The sequence below is a fragment of the Eleutherodactylus coqui genome, chromosome 10 (genome assembly GCF_035609145.1).
Source record: "Eleutherodactylus coqui strain aEleCoq1 chromosome 10, aEleCoq1.hap1, whole genome shotgun sequence".
In the NCBI taxonomy this organism is placed as follows: Eukaryota; Metazoa; Chordata; class Amphibia; order Anura; family Eleutherodactylidae; genus Eleutherodactylus; species Eleutherodactylus coqui.
Window position 1 is genome coordinate 18,065,499 of NC_089846.1, and position 17,929 is coordinate 18,083,427.

The 17,929-nt window shown below is 46.6% G+C and overlaps 1 protein-coding gene across 1 annotated transcript in view; it reads right to left on the reverse strand.

Annotated features, from left to right (window-relative positions):
* CACNA1B (calcium voltage-gated channel subunit alpha1 B) overlaps positions 1–17,929 on the reverse strand; it is a 362,074-nt gene that overhangs the window by 196,052 nt on the left and 148,093 nt on the right. The window contains exon 4 of the mRNA XM_066580423.1: positions 66–157. Coding sequence (XP_066436520.1) covers positions 66–157 — 92 coding nt within the window. The remainder of the gene's footprint in view (positions 1–65; positions 158–17,929) is intronic.

Sequence of the window (17,929 nt, forward strand, 5' to 3'; positions counted from 1 at the left end):
ATTGTCCACTTTCACAATTCATAAACGTCCTCTATAACCAATAAGAAGAGCACAAAGTTACTTACTGGGGATCCCTGAAACCAGCTTCAGCGGCCTCAATACTCTGACTGCCCTCAATGTCCGCAGGTCAAAATCTGTGCCGGCTGTCGCCAATATCCTGCAAGAAAAAAAGTTTGAAAAACTTTATTGAATGAGAATTCCTGGCAAACCCCAGCAGCATTTAGTGTTACATTTATGTCATACTCGCCAATCGATGAAAGCTACATACCGAAAATGAGTTTGTAAATACTCCATTGGAATGACTAGGTGCAGGATGTGTACCCATGTATTATTCATCGCCGCTCATCCCAACAACCATCAATATTATATTATTATCATTTATTTATACAGAGCCCAGAAACTGCATGCTAATCCCGCACCCCGTGTCCCATCCTACACACATCGCAGGGTGAAATCCAATTACCTGGAGGTGTTTCCCCGACGCCCTTCAGCCATCACCTTCTGCAAAGATGGCAAACTTTTTGTTTCGTCATTTTATCTGGGTTTGTTTTGGACTGGATGAGAACCAATATGGCCGCCAATATAGCCTGATATCGCATATATAATACACTGACATGCCAAAAGTCTTGGGATAGCAGTATGGAAACAAATTCTGAAGAGGTGTTGCCTCAGGTGATGCTCAGGAACGCCCCCACCTGTACAAGTTGTAGGGTGTTTTCTTGTGAGTGAAGCTGAGCACCGGCCAGCGTGCTCATGGGAAGGCAACGTGAATCATCGCAGTTCAAACGAAGCGTGATAGTGGGCGCTAAATGGATGGGGCGTTCTATTTCTGAAGTTGTGAGGACATTTAAGGTTCCTTGATTCCCAGTATCCTGTGTGTATGGGGAAAATGTCATAGAAAACGTCACTATCCACAGTGGACAGCGCTGCGGCCGCCCAAGGATGCTTGATGACTGCGACCGGCAATGTCTGCCTAGAATTGTACATGTAAACAGCAAGCGACGCTGACAGAAATCACATCCACATTCAAAGCAGGAGACCCCATACACGTATATCCCGCAGGAGACCCCACACACGTATATCCCGCAGGAGACCCCACACACGTATATCCCGCAGGAGACCCCACACACGTATATCCCACAGGAGGCCCCACACACGTATATCCCGCAGGAGGCCCCACACACAATCATATCCCGCAGGAGGCCCTACACACGTATATCCCGCAGGAGGCCCCACACACGTATATACCGCAGGAGGTCCCACACACGTATATCCCACAGGAGACCCCACAGACGTATTTACCGCAGGAGGCCCCACACAAGTATATCCCGCAGGAGGCCCCACACAAGTATATCCCGCAGGAGGCCCCACACACGTATATCCCGCAGGAGGCCCCACACAAGTATATCCCGCAGGAGGCCCCACACACGTATATCCCACAGGATGCCCCACACATGTATATCCCGCAGGAAACCCCCCACACGTATATCCCGCAGGAGACCCCCCACACGTATACCCCGCAGGAGGCCCCACACAAGTATATCCCGCAGGAGGCCCCACACAAGTATATCCCGCAGGAGGCCCCACACACGTATATCCCACAGGATGCCCCACACATGTATATCCCGCAGGAGACCCCCCACACGTATATCCCGCAGGAGACCCCCCACACGTATATCCCGCAGGAGACCCCCCACATGTATATCCCGCAGGAGGCCCCACACACGTATATCCCGCAGGAGACCCCCCACATGTACATCCCGCAGGAGGCCCCACACACGTATACCCCGCAGGAGGCCCCACACACGTATATCCTGCAGGATGCCCCACACATGTATATCCCGCAGGAGGCCCCACACACACGTATCCCACAGGAGACCCCACACACATATATCCCACAGGAGACTGCACACACGTATATCCCGCAGGAGAACCAACACATGTATATCCCACAGGAGGCCCCCCCATATGTATATCCCGCAGGAGACCCCACACACGTATATCTTTTTACATTCCATGGGATATGGGAGCAGAAGACCCACCAGACTGCATTTTAACACCACAATACCAGACACAGCGCCTCACTTGGGCTTGTTAGGTTGGTAACCGGACCCTAGAGGACTGGCAACATGTGGCGTGGTCTGATGAGTCACGGTACTAGTTATTAATAGTAGGGTTCGTGTTTGGCGCAGACCCCATGAAGACTTGGACCCCGGTTGTCAACAAGGCACTGTGCAGGATGGTGGTGGCTACATACTAGTGTGGGGTTCTCATGGCATGGGCTGGGTCCACCACCCTACATAAACTTCCTGTACCCCCACAATGATGAGATAATCTCGTATGATAATGCACCGTGCCATCGGGCTCAAGTTGTCCAAAATTGGTTGGAGGAGCATTCTGGAGAGTTCCTACAAAAGGTGTGGCCTGCAGATTCGCTCGACATGAGCCCTATCAAGCATTTATGGGATGTGGTGGAGAGGTCCATTCGCACCTGAGATCTTACACCTACAACTATCATGGAGCTGTGGGTGGCTATCCAAATGACACGGCTCAACATCCCTACAAATGTTTTCTGTCCACTTGTGTAATCAATGTCACATCGTATTGCAATAATTCACTGGCCTAGAGGGGGTCCTACATGACATTAGTTCCTGTTCTATGACTTCTAGAATATCAGTATAAAAGTGGGTCCGAAACGCTATGACTCAAAAGGCCATTCATGCTCCTCTGGGTAATATGCAGGAGATGGAATAATACCTCCAAAGCGCCACCTATTGGAAGGCAGCATTCCTTCAGGCCAAAGTTAGACCCTTTATACAAGCCTTGTAACAATGACTGGGAAATAAAAACAAAGCCAGACTCCATGTACAGACAGCTGTTTCAGGGTATAAAAGTGGTGATGTTCTACTGCATAGTCAGTCCAATTTGCTATTCCGGACTCCAGTACAGTTGGGTGACGACTGATGACTCCCTTGTGATAGTAGCTATATTAGTCTTTACATGTTGGTATGACATTATTTATTACACGGCGGGGTTTTATACTGTCTATTTCTCAGTTTGCAGACTACCCTTTTCGACTTGCCCAAAGGAACTACACGACTGGTAATACAAGTCTGCAGTCATCGATTGAAAGATCATTAATAGAATTTGCATGGGCATGGAGGTCTCCTCAATGAAGAAGATGACAGCAGCGGCCGGTACTGATGAGATTTTAAGCTACCCACAAATCACCTGGGACTGTATTTGATATATTTTAATGGCATTAAAGAGAGAGTTTGTGACACAATGATTCAGCCGCGGAGACACATAGCAATAAGTTTCCTCCTCGGCGATCTCTGCTGCATTTTATTGAGAAGATTTAGATGAAATGTCGAGAAAACTCTGTGCCGAATACACAATAAATGCGATCAATCCTTCAAGAAAACTTGAAGGAAAACAATCTTTAGTTTAGCTACGACATAAGTCCACAGATGCTAGTTGCTCAACTATGGCAATTTAGGCAAGTCAGGAACATTTCCCTTTTTCATACCCTATCGTGGCGCTCGTGGCGGCTCAGAGGAGCGCACAACGGGGCTTGTCGTGTCCTAACATGCAGCCCTGGGGTCACCATCAGTGCATAAAGGACCCTGTTCTTCATGATACTCACAATCCCCAACAAATAAAAGTAGTCTTCAAACTACAAAGTATCACGGCAAACACCGCAGGGGATCATGAGTGTAGTGAGGCATACTAGAAGACAAGCCCGTATACTTCAGACAACTATGGTATTCCTTCCGACTTCCTTATCTGTATGTACACTGAGCTCGGCCAAGTGTCCATGTCTTAACAGTGGAGAAAGGGGAGGAAGCTGCTACTAGATGGAGGTGCTGACAGCTAGGGTTCATCAATTCATGCTGCTTGTGCCAAATTCTAACCCTTCCTTCAGCATTGTTGCAACAGAAATCTGCAGTGTTTTTCCACTGATCTGATCAGGTTTTTACACGGAAGCCTCGTCCTTCTGTTGTTCTTTAGGGCACGATAAAATCGTGTGATTTTTGATTGCTGTGAGAGTGAAAACACAGAATTATGAAGCCAATGATTTTCAATGGTTTCCAATCATGCGATGTTGTGAGACAATAAAATCGCAGCATGTCCTATCTTCCTGCGTTTTTTTTAACCCCCCCGTGTTTCCCTATGGAACCTCCTTTTTATCACATGGCAAAGCACGAACTTGCATTTTTAGAAAGTCCTATTGACTTACGCATTAAAAAAAAAAATCGCAACAAAATCGCGTGAAAAAAAGGCGAAAGAACATCACAAGTGGCAGCGATCTTTTTGCAAGAAAAAGCAGTGCTGATGCTCAAAAATTGGGGGGGGGGTGCGATTTTGCTGCGATTTTCTCACGGCGATATTGCGATTGCTAGTGTGAAGGAGCCCTCAGACAGCAATGGCACTGGAACTGGTCATCAGCTGTTATAGCCCATCTGTGCATCTGGACACGTTAGTTGGAGCTCCAACTTGGTGTTAGGCTGCTCTTCATCAGAACGATTAAGGTCATCCTCCTTTGACCCCTTTCGACGACACATTGCTTCCACCCACACTACTCTTGGTATACTCTCCATGCGGTTGGCAGTGAGATCCTGGCCCTGGGTAGTCTAGCACCGATGACCGGGCCTTGCTGGATAATGAGGATTCACGCTGAAACTGCTCCACGGAAAACTTGGCAAATTTTATGCTGCTCTCCGGGGTCACGGCTCTAATTTCCATACAGGGCAGCTCCAATTGTGAAAGGGTCAGTGTCTAATAAAGTGGCCTTTAAGTGCATATCTTCTGGAAATTGATCCTTACATCGAATGTATCATAAATATTTGGTTTACCTTTTTGGTTGCCCTGATTTGAACTGGTAGTCACATTGTTACTTGGCAATTTCCTCAATGGTGTTGCCCATATCAATCATGTAGGCTCCATGTGCCAGTTTAGACTATTAAAACCAATTATTCCCTTTCGACTCCCCTTCATAAAACGACCGCGCCGGAGAATAAAGAATCCATCAAATCTAAAATTATTACACTCTTTCCTGCCCAATGTGCTCAGCGCATTCACCCAGATTCCACTGAACCATGTTTTGGAGGGACCCATCGATCAAGCAATTAACAAGATTAACTTTTCAGAAATTAATTCAGGACTGAGTAATGTTCCTAAAGAAAATGCAAAAAGTACAATTTTAATATTGTTATGCTGTCCAATCTGTACCCAACGGAGTTATTGATGACATGGTGTGGCGATGCACGTAGATCTGGATTAGTCTTTCACAATTACCCAATGACACTTTGTATCCCTATCCCAATCTACCAGAGTGCGATACAATGAGATAAGGCGAACTAGTGGCGGAGTGTGGTAAAACAGATCATTTGGGTTGTAGACCTTGGAGGAGTCCAGAACGTGGTCATGCATGAACACAATTCATGATAGGGGGTCCCTAGCTCTTCATGCACAAGTAGTGCTCAAAAAACCAAGTCTGCCTCTAAAGCTTGATCTATTAGCATTCTGACCGGCCTTATCTAGGTGTGACACATGGGATCACAAAGGGCGCCAGCCTACAGCTTGTAAGGTTGACTTCAGGTAGATGTAGGCTGCAGACAATCTGCCCACTTAGGTCCGCCTGGCCAGATGATCTTCTTCCTCTATGCATCTTCTGGAGCTACATGATTCATCCTCTTCCTACGGTAGCTTTGTCACCTCCCCTCTGATTTTGCAAGGTGCTGCTGTCACCCAATTCACTCCCCAAAACCACAAGTTCTGCTACTGTATTTATGTTATAAGCTTGGTTCTGCTATTGTATATATGTAGTGAGTTTGGTTCTGTGGCTGCATTTATGTGAAAAGCTTGATTCTAGTGCTGTATTTATGTTATGGGCTTGGTTCCGGTATTGTATCTATGTACTGAGCTTGGTTCTGATGCTATAGTTATGTACTGACTTCGATTCTCGTGCTATAGCTATGTACTGAGCTTGATTCTAGTGTTGTATTTATGTTATGAGCTTGGTTCCAGTATTATACCTATGTACTAAGGTTGTTGAGCTGTATTTATGTTATGAGCTTGGTTCTATTGTTGCATTTATGTTATGAACTTGGTTTTGATATTGCATCCATGTACTAAGGTTGCTCTAGTGCTGTATTTATGTTATGAGCTTGGTTCCGGTACTGTATCTATGTATTGAGCTTGGTTCTGATGCTGTAGTTATGTACTGAGCTCGATTCTCGTGCTATAGTTATGTTCTGAGCTTGATTCTAGTGTTGTATTTATGTTATGAGCTTGGTTCCAGTATTGTACCTATGTACTAAGGTTGTTGAGCTGTATTTATGTTATAAGCTTGGTTCTATTGTTGCATTTATGTTATGAACTTGGTTTTTATATTGCATCCATGTACTATGGTTGTTCTAGTGCTGTATTTATGTTATGAGCTTGGTTCTGGTGCTGTATTTTTGTACTAAACTGTTCTTGTGTGGGTATGCTGCTATCCTGTGCTTTTTGTACCATCAGAATACAGGCTGACTGCCTATCAGTGCAATCATATATAGTTTTTGTCTTATCATGGGAATAGAGGATTCCAAAGCGGGTGCCATTTAATCTAAACTCGGCACTGCTTAACATGGCCTTGTAACAATGGAATTGTTCCAAAAATGAGTGAAAGTCTGGCACTAGAGATGAGCGAGCATACTCGCTAAGGACAATTGCTCGAGCGAGTATTGTCCTTAGCGAGTACCTGCCCGCTCAGAAGAAAAGATTCGGGTGCCGGCGCGGGTGAGCGGTGAGTTGCGGGAGTGAGCAGGGGGGGAGAGGGAGAGAGAGATCTCCCCTCCGTTCCCCCACGCTCTCTCCCGCCGCTCCCCAAATCTTTTCTTCCGAGCGGGCAGGTACTCGCTAAGGACAATGCTCGCTCGAGTAATTGCCCTTAGCGAGTATGCTCGCTCATCTCTAGCTGGCACCAAGAAAACCCCAAAAATGTCAGCCCTGGAGCTAAATAGCGTAGTGCTAATATATGCATGCTTCCTCACTGTTGAGATAAATGGGAATTTAGAAAAACCTACCAGGTTAGGAAGATTTTAACACTATTAACATGAATGCAATGGTTTGACCCCAGCCAGATTGGCATTCTAATATTCTCTCCGGAATGACTGTAAAAGCTGTAATGTTGGGTATATTTGTTGTCACCGGGCTAAATAGAAGATTAATTAACTTGACATGGAGGAAATACTCCTAGCTTCCCCTGCTTACATAATGTGCCAGTCAAGGAAAGTGCCGCACCTACATGAAGAACAGTTTAAGGCAACCTGCGGGTAATACCATCAACGGTACAATGTTTTAATGGCTACAGAAAGGCGAAACGTTTCTGTCTGAGAGATGGTTGTGCTGATGTTATGAAGAGACAACTGTGTCTGGGATTCCCATCGCTTGTCTGTCTCATGGGGCATGCAGTGTGATAGGTCCCAGCTGCGGCACATCATATGCGCAAACCGTCAGACACACATACACAATATACACACGTCCCCGAGGGGCTTGTGGCAGCTTTGGTTACATCACACACAGTCTCAATTGCAAACCTCTGCAGCAGAATCATTACCGACCTGCACTGCAAAATAAACAAACTATTGGAGTTATCAACAAAGAGGATTCTGGGTGATTCCTCACCTCCAAATCAGGAGAAGTGAAGATATAGGGGGCTGCAGAGGCAGCAGTTGCATTGGGGCCCAAAGACCCTCTACAACATGGGAGGTGGGGGTCCTGTTACAGATCTTACAGTTTTAAAGGGCCACTCCGGTGATTTTTAAAAATTCATTCATTATGTATATATATATATGACAGGTTAGTGTTACCTCGGTTACATGAAACTCCTGGCCTTTTTTCCTCAGATGGTCATGTGATCTCAATTCTGACCAGCTCAGATCTACTTGGGTTTATGCTGTGTGAAACTAGTCAGTTTCTCAGTTTGTGTGATGCTATTACATGGATCTCTCACAGAACCTGCCTGGACGGGGGCATAGACACTCCTATCACAGTTACTGATAATGATCACACTACTCCAGTCACACAGGTAGAATAGAGGAAATCACAGCTCATCCTCCTGACTGTTTACTTATGATCTGTGGCTTATTTAGGTGAATATAGAAGGTAATGACACGACCTCACCTGGCCTCAGATTGTGTGGGGTCACCCACATGGTAGCCTGGGCCTGCAGAGTTGTCAACAGCTATTTAGCCGTGTGGCTGAACTCCCATAGGCATGAGTTTTAGTAGAGCATTTTGGCATTTACCACATGCAACACTGTATGGAGGTCGGATTTAGTCAAGTATGGATATCTGTGCTGATATGTAGGCTGTCAAAAGATGGTATGAACAGGTGGAGAAAGAGAAGGAAGAGAAGGAGGAGGGAGGAGACAGACAAGGATGAATGCCCCACAACTGTTGAGGATACCATAAAACGTGGATCACCACATTTGACTTCATGCCCCACCTGCAGGACATTGATTCAGCCTGTTATTAAGGCTATGTAATGCCCCTGGCCATGATTGCTGGACCACGTGTCCGTGGTCTGGTGGACCCTGCCACTGACAGCGTTCTTCAATGCAAGGGACTCGTTATCACTTACACGGTGGTGCAGGGCAGGGATGGATTTTTGGGCAAAGAAATGGTGGCTGGGCATCTGGTACTGTGGGTTAGCACGGAGAATCATGATGCGGAAGACATCAGTGTCCACTAGCCTGCCAGGCAGCATTTCCAATGCAAGCAGCTGTGCAATGCGTGTGTTCAGGCTCTGTACTTGTGGATGGTTGGGGTGGTAATTTTCTTTTCCATTCCCATAGCTAGGGGATGGAGGGCGGGCTGCTGACCTACGACATGCTGGAATATGAGGTAAATGCAGAGGCGTAACTTGAAGCTCCCGGGCCCCAATGCAAAAGCTACAACGGGGCCCCCAACTATAATGCTTTATTCATAGTACTGGGCTCCCTATATGGAGAAGAGAGGCCTCATGGGCCCTCCAAGGCTCCTGGGCCCGGTGCAACCGCATCCTCTATAGTTACGCCCTTGGGTAAATGTCAATGTCGGTGAAGGTGGTGGTGATGGTGGCGGTTCAACCTCTGCTCTCCGTTTCGCACTCCTGGCTTTGAAACCTGTAGCCCAATTGTCAATTGCAGAGGAGAGGGTTGAACTAGGCTTTACTACCCCTACACAAAACGGCCTCTCTGTGCTCAGAGGCTACTGTATGGAGAGGAAGGGTGATGGAGATGGAGGTTAATAGAGGAAGAGGCAGCGGAACATGGAGCAGGATGAAGCTGACTCTATGCCCTCTGGTAACGGTGGGCTCTCCAAGGCGGCGGGTGGTGGGAGTTCATGTGACTGTTTATATAAGTTGTGTTGAGATTTTTTAACGTTCTTACAGCTGATCACTTCGCTGTCATCACGCCGGTTACAAAGAATGCCCCGGCTGCACAAGTCCTGGGAGCAGACTTAGCTGATGTTGCTGCTGCTGTGGCTAGTTGTACCTGAGGTTTCCCGGGACTTCAAAAAAAATTACAAGCTTAAAATGGTGTAAAATAAAGGAAAAATGTATATTAACCTACTTCAGCAGCTCCCCATGAAGCATCACAGTGCTAGTCCTTATAACTCGCAACCTGTAGCAAGCCGTCAGTAAATTGTGCACATGACCTCTCAGCCAATCAGAGGCTTTGGCGGCTATGGTAGGATCAGTGCTTGAGCCTGTGATTGGCTGAACGGTCACAAGAACAATAAACAGCACATGATACCCACTGACTTTTTCCACCCGGACTGGGGCTCCAGCACTGGACGTACGGGAATACATCTTTTTTCTTTATTTTACATTCATTTTAATGCCTGTAAAATTTTATTTTAAAGTTTCAAAAAAACCCTTAAAGCATATTTCCTAAGATTTGTCGGTGATTTTGTTGTTGAATTTTCAATCTCACGAGCTTTATTCTAAAAAATAAAAAAATAAAAAACTGTCAGTTCTCACACTGAACACTAAGCCTAATAATAGTCTGAACCTTCACTATTAGTAAAAAAAACTTTTCAGCAGTCATCTGATTACCATCACCTACAATAGAAGCAAACACCTGTATGCATCGTGCCCCCCCCCCAAAAAAAAATAAGACATACACTGAAAATAAGCCCTAACATGATTCATCAGGATTTTCAGGGAGGCTTGAAATATAAGCCCTACCTTGAAAATAAGCCCTAGTTACAGTTCAATATGAATGCTTTAGGCGCGTGAAAAGGGTCGTAAAAATACAATTGCTGCACTTTTACAGCCCTTTTCACACGTGTTAGCCGAGTCACTTACCCAGCAGACTCGGTCCAGGTCCTTCCCGATGCTCTGCAGAGCCCGGCGCGGTTCCTACAGTCTGCGGCTCAGCCAATCAATACAGAGAATGCCCACAACACTTCCCCATATAAGTCAATTGGTCAGCTTCTGTCCATTGTGCACTGCTGTGCATGCAAAATGAAGTTGGCCATGGCTCTAGCTGGGAGTTTTGGGGGATGACTGCTGTGGGGGCCTACAGAGGGGCCACAATTACGCTATCAGAGACCATAGAGGGAGCTCAATTACTTTGAGGAAGGACCACAATTTGTTGTGAGAAGACATGGGGGGCAGCCATTATTTAGTAGAGGGAGGGCCATATTTTTTTTTGGGGGGGGGGAGAAGCAGGGCACAGCAGTTATGTTGTTGGAACCGCCACAATTAGGGTGTCCACTGTGACTTGATCGCCCAAGGGCCCACATAATCTTGAAGCTGTCCACGGTTCAAAAGTGCTTGCGTACCCAATGGTTAGGTCCCCAGGTAGCTGCTGAAAAGATAGTGTAATTTACTGTACATGTAGTATCAGAACATTAATCCTACAGTATGTGTCAACCTGGTACGGAATTTAGAAGGAAAGTAGAGCAAAGTTTTGGAATGAAAAGGCCTTGATCCCTCCAGTGGCCCATTTTTATCATATTGTGAGCTGAACGTAGATGTCCTATGCCAAGAGGGCATCTCTCGGTCAGTGTCCCCTAAGGAGAAGTCAGTTGAGAAAAACTGTTTTTGTGTACCAAGACGGGAACATTTGCTCCATAAAATCTACATCAGGGGAGAGATAACAAATTGAATGTTTATGAAGACCATAGCTGCGGTATTGCTTTACGCAGCGGCTTGTATCGTCACAATGACACTGTGACATGCAGAATGAAGAACTTGTTACATTCTGACAGCCTTGTTGTAATTTATGGCCGACGACTGAAGTCATGAAGTGTCATTGTCTTATCATTTTTAATTAAAATTACCAAATGCTGCAGAAATCATCTGATTTAATGTTGGGTAAAAAATATGAGCAAAAAATTGAACCTACGTACAATTAAAGTTTACTTTCTTAAAGGGGAGTTTCACGTAGCGGTGATGCAAGCTGGACCAGACAAACACATAGGATATAATGGAGCAGTGTTCTGCCTGTAAAATACACAGACAGCAGGCGGCCCGAAAATACAGCCATGCGCCCTCGTACTTACAGTGAAGATACAAATAGCGCTAATCACATGCGCCAATGAACCATGCCTATATGTGGTGGCCAATAGCTGCCCGATTTTGCTGGTAACACCCGGTAGTGCCCTGCCACATTGCAAACCTTGTTCAAGAATGGATTGAAGAATGTGACTGGCCCCCAATTTCTCCGGATCTCAATCCGATTGACATTTATGTGATGTGCTGAAAAAACAAGTCCAACCCATGGAGGCGCTTTTGTTTGAACTATTACCCTTGTCAAGGGTGTCCATCACAGAAGGATCATCCTTGTGCCCGGCGCAGTTGCGAGCCGCCGGGCATGAAAGTCCAAGTCTCCGTAGAATGTGCCAGTGGATGCATGAGGGCACACACAGAAAGCAAACGGGCTCAAGACTCCCTCGCCAGACCACCAGCAAAGATGATCGTCTGATCATCCGATGAGCACAAGCAGCTCCAACTATTTCGTTGTCCCCCATCCAAAGACAGATGGCACCATTGTTACAGGCCCGTATCTGTTGGGAATCGTTTCCAGGTGCTTGGCCAAAGGACATTTGGTCTCACAGCCCCGATTATATGTACGGACTTTGACACTCACTCACTGTCACCTCAGTTTGTGGTGGTATAGGGAACGGCAAAACTGGACTGCTATAAAGTGGAACTAGGTTCTCTTCAGTGGAGAATCCAGGTTTACTCTGGGCACCAATGCCGGTTGTGTTCATGTCTGGAGACCTAGGGATGAGCGCCTCTATCCTGTATTTCCTGTGGATCAGCACACTGCCCCCACTGCTGGTGTGATGGTCTGCGGGCCACCACGTAGGACAGTCGGTCATGGCAGGGCTTCCAAGAGGCATTTTCCAGTAGGATATTGCTCGGTCACACACACACAAGTGAATCACAGGAAGCCTCAATATTTATCGGCAATAGAACATGTATGGGACTATCTGGGATGCTAACTTCAACAGCCTACAACTTAACACGATGTACAGGCTCAGTTACAGCAAATGTGGCCCAATATGCCACAGGATAGCCTTCAGAACCTGTATGCCTCTTGCATCCAAGCTAGGGGTGGCCCAACAGTGTACTAGAGCCTCAGTTCAAGTGTTCAGTTTTCCACAATAAATGACCCTTTTGCTCTGATATTGTAATCACTTACTTATATCAATGTTTCAATCACACAGAGGAAGTGTCATTTGATTCCGACAGCTCCTTCTAGGCACTTGATTTTTTTTAGACACTAAGTGTAGTTAGGTGCGCGCTGGCCCTTTAAGAGAATGGAGCGCCGCTGTCAGTGAGTGAGCAGACACTGGAGTGGAGCGTCTGCTGAGGAGGAGAGCTGCGTGTGTGCCACCGCCACTAAGAGGTGTGAGTCGGCGGCTGCTACTGCAAACTGTGACCGCCTCCACTGGGCCGATAGGCCTGCATACTTTTTTGGGGCTGTATAGAATTGCGTAGTTGTCATCACAGAGGCATCAAATAAAACAATGTTTACATGGAATCTTATGGGTGACATATACAGTGGCATACTAAGAGATACATGTCGGGAGATCGTCCGTCATACATGTAGACTTATCAGAACACTAGAAATCAGTCCAAGTGGCCATTATTTCTCCGACATCAGAACTCGGTCAAAGATCCGTCATCCCAATAGGATTTAGATTGCTGTTGGATCCAGAAAAAAAATGGAAGGAAACGTTAAAAAAACCCCCAAAAAACAGTTCCAGTGTATTGCACAATTTTAGTACGATCTCTGGTTAATCAGTGTCCTGTCTATGGTTAGTAATAGTCTATGCAGTCTTTGCTTGTTTATAAGCTGTCTATAGACTAACGGGGAGGAGACAGATGGGGTAAGAAAAGGTTGTAAATTATAAAGCAAATTGTGTGCGGCAGGCAGGTGACACAGGTGAGAAATATCACCTATTAAAGGGAGCGAAAAGAAATATAGCGCCTTATCAGACCTTTCAGCAAGCGTGGATGGTTACACTACATCTGTTACTCATCTGCCAGACTCACAGATGTACAGCGTAGCCCCAGGATAGCCAATTCTACATCTATTTATTCGACAGCCGAAAAAATGAAGGATGACCCCTGTGACACTACAGTAAGCCACGTGCAATAACACCACCGTGGTCGTGTCTGCTGGACTCCTTCGTGTCACGGCGAGCAGAAAAGGAATTACCCTCAAAGCCAGATTTAGTTTTATTGTATCAGAATAGTTTCAGACTCCGTGTTATTTGCCTTCAGTTATTCTGTATTTGCTCTACCTAGCTCAAAATCAACTCATGGATTGTCTTGAGTATCGAGTAAAATTGTCCCGGCATTTTGTCTATAGTCCAAATGACTGTATTAACCCTTTCCAATCCACTGTCTGCCGTCTAAAGACATACTGATTGAAGGCTGTACAGCTTCTTATACGCGAACAATAATAATAACATTTCACACTTTGCATAAAGTAGTTACGATTCCGGTAACAGACAAGGCAACGTGAACTTTCTCACAGTAAATCGCGACACATGAATAATTAGAATACTCCCGCTCCATGCAGAACACTAAAACAGTTTGCAGAAACTCTAATTTTAGTGTCCGTAGGTTTCTAGGTTTAGTCCTAGTTAGGCCTCCTTCCCACGAGCGTGACGGGCTCCGCCGCGTAATATTACGCTGTGAAGCCCGTCACGGCGCCCCCCAGAGCCCCTATACTTACCTGCGGGAGATAGCGTGAAATCGCTTCCCCGCCCACCGCCGCCGCGTCACCGCCCGTCACCGCCCACCGCCGCCGCGTCACCGAGCGTGTCACGTGACGCGGCCGGCCGCGTCATATGGCGTCATATGACGCGCGGCGGTGGGCGGGAAAGCGTTTTTTCACGCTATCTCCCGCTGGTTACAGCGGGAGATAGCGTGAACGGACGGCTTCCATTGACTGCAATGGAAGCCGTCAGTGCGTACAGCCCGTCCTCACCCGCAGAAAATAGAGCATGCTGCGGGTGAGGACGGGAGAAATCGCGGTGCGTAATTCCGCGGTGGAATTACGCATCGTGAGCATTGTGCTATTAGGTTCAATAGAACCTAATAGCTGCGGACAACGCAGCGGATTTTCGCCGCGAATTACGCGGCGGAAATCCGTTCGTGGGAAGGAGGCCTAAAACTCCCAAGTCCTTTTCCATGTCAGTTTTGCCCAGTGGTTTCCTATTTAGTGTGTTGTGGTGACATGTATTTCCTCTACCCATGTGCAGAACCTTACACTTTTATCAGTGTTAAACCTCATTTGCCACTTTTCTGCTCAAACCACAACTTATCTAGATCCCTCTGCAACCACATTCTGTCCTTTCTTGTGTAAATTACTTCATAGTTTTGTATCATCTGCAAATATTGATATTTTACTGCACAATCCTTCTACCAGGTCATTAAAGGGGTTGTCCTGCGCCGAAACGGGTTTTGTTTTTTTTCAATAGCCCCCCCGTTCGGCGCGAGACAACCCCGATGCAGGGGTTTAAAAAAAAAAAACATGCTGTAGAGCCTGGTGTGGATCCACAGCAAAATCTGTACCCTAAGGCCTCCTTCCCACGAACGGATTTCCGCCGCGTAATTCGCGGCGAAAATCCGCTGCGTTGCCCGCAGCTATTAGGTTCTATTGAACCTAATAGCACAATGCTCACGATGCGTAATTCCACCGCGGAATTACGCACCGCGATTTCTCCCGTCCTCACCCGCAGCATGCTCTATTTTCTGCGGGTGAGGACGGGCTGTACGCACTGACGGCTTCCATTGCAGTCAATGGAAGCCGTCCGTTCACGCTATCTCCCGCTGTAACCAGCGGGAGATAGCATGAAAAAACGCTTTCCCGCCCACCGCCGCGCGTCATATGACGCCATATGACGCGGCCAGACGCGTCACGTGACACGGCCGGCCGTGCACGTGACACGGCAGGTGACGCGGCGGTGGTGGGCGGTGACGGGCGGTGACGCGGCGGCGGTGGGCGGAGAAGCGATTTCACGCTATCTCCCGCAGGTAAGTATAGGGGCTCTGGGGGGCGCCGTGACGGGCTTCACTGCGTAATATTACGCGGCGGACCCCGTCACGCTCGTGGGAAGGAGGCCTAAGTCTCAGTCATACTTCTCAGCTAAGTATTCAAGCATTCTTACAGTTACCACTGTCTCGAAGATTAGTGCTCTTCTTGCTACACTGCTAGCAGGCCTGCTTAGTCCCTAAAAAAGTCACTATTGGTGTGCATGCAGTTCGGCTTTTAATGAGGCTGACCTCACTTACAACTTGCTGAGGAATCACTTAGTGTCCTCCTATGAATTTTGATCTATTAGCTCTGTAGCTCAGTACAAACTTGCTGCCTTCCTTTGCAGATCGTCGCACTTCAATTGACAACCACTGGGCAGACCATAGTGATTTCTGTGGTGACCCCTCAGCACATCCAGGCCACCTCCAGTGGTCCCAGCATCCCTGTAGCAGCTCCTACTTCACAGCCTGCTGTATTTGAAGTTTCCCTGAAAGCTATTGCACCTAGCTTCCTTTCACTGCTGCAGAACAGCCGCTGCTTCCAAACTCACTCCAGCAGCCCCTGTACTGCTCATATAAGTCCTTGCGTTCTTTTCTTGTGACGCAGCTCAAATTTGTTTGTGTATAGCGCTAGTAGCATCAGGAACCTTATAACTAGCGCCCACAGTGCAAGAAACTTTACATGTGCTACTAAATCTTTGCACATGCACCCGAATATTCGCCCATGCATTGGCATCTTCATCCCCTCTTACATGCAAGACATGTCCAGTTGTGATGGTGATATTGCTGATATGAGCATGCTTAGGATTTTCACACATTGAAAACCAATCAGATGCTCAAAACAGACAAGGTTGTAAGAGCAAATTGAAAATGTTTTGTTATTAATGTTATTACCGGGTTTCCCCCCAAATAAGACCCTGTCATATAAATGTGTGCCCCAAAAGAGGTGTTAGGTCTTATTTTCAGGGATGTCTTATTGTACTTACTTACCTAGCAGGCTCGGTTCAGGTTCCTCCCGCTGCTCTCTGGAGCTCAGACGAGTTTCTTGCAGTCCTCGCCGCCCACAGAAGATCACTTCCTGGTTACAGGATTCATAAATCCCGCCTCCAGGGTGCAATGGCTCTGATTGGTTCTCGAGCGCTGCTCAGCCAAATTAATGCAGTGCTCGATGAACCAATGCGATGGCTTTGATTGGTTTATCGAGCGCTGCATTGATTGGTTCTTCCACCACTGCTCAACCAATCAGTCATTGCGTTGTGGACGCGGGATTTATGAATCGGCTGAGCCACGGCATTAATTAGATTAAAAAAAAAAAATTTAATTGTATCAAAATTAAAAACAATGTGGGGAAATAAAATATAAAAGCAGCAGGGACCCTTTAACGCATTTCAAGAAAATGTATTCTGGCTCTTACTCTTAGTAAAAATGTGCCAGGATACGTTGGCTTGAAATGCGTTAGTTGAAGGCCTCTTGCTATTTTTATTTTATTCCTCCACATCCTCTTGATGTAATAAAAGTTTTTTTCATCTTAGTTATTTTTATTGGAGTGTTGGAGAATGGCTTCACAATTTTTGAGGAGTTATTGGTCTGTTTCCGGAGTGGCTTGGGTCTCCATGCATCTGTTTTCACTACTATGAACTCATAATGTTTGACAATCGGCAGCTGGTCATGATATATCTTTTCATAGTGCATTGGTAGTCTAATGCTATGAATGCGCTCTGAGGATTAGGCAGTCTAAAGATTGTGTCAGCCATCTTGGACGGCTGAAAATAGGACTCAGAACCAGCGGATGAGAGGGACATCAGCACAGCAGACCAAAAACAGGTAATATAACGGCATCCTCCGGTCCTGAAACCGGAGAGTCTCTTAACAATTTTCCTTGTAACTTAAAGGATAGCCCCCTGACCAAGAGATATGGCTGTTACCCTAGTATTAACTGCCTGCTATAGCATCAAGTTCTAGCCATGCTATGACCTCTGTGGCGCCATCTGGGGGCGGCCCCAGGAACAGCATGATGACTTTTTAAAATTTTTATTTATTTCCGCCTTCACCGGACCATCCGATTGGTGGGTGACCGGAAGTAGGATGGAGGAAGGTCACCATCCGCTTCCCACATATTCAGCAGGACTGCAGATACTCCCCGGTTTTTTCTCCTCTCCTTTGATGATATGAGTGGAGGGGGAAGCAGAGAGAGTGGAGGAGCCATGGCTGGGAAGGATAATTATTCAAGGTATGCATGACGCTCCACACAATGTCCGGGTTTAAACATAGACATTTTGGGCAGCTTCCCAAGGCCATGGCTCGTGGGTGGCCTAAGGTCAACCAAACCACAGAGCAGCTCCAAAGATGGTATCCTATATATGCAGTAAGCTCGCTTCTGTTGCTATAACTATGT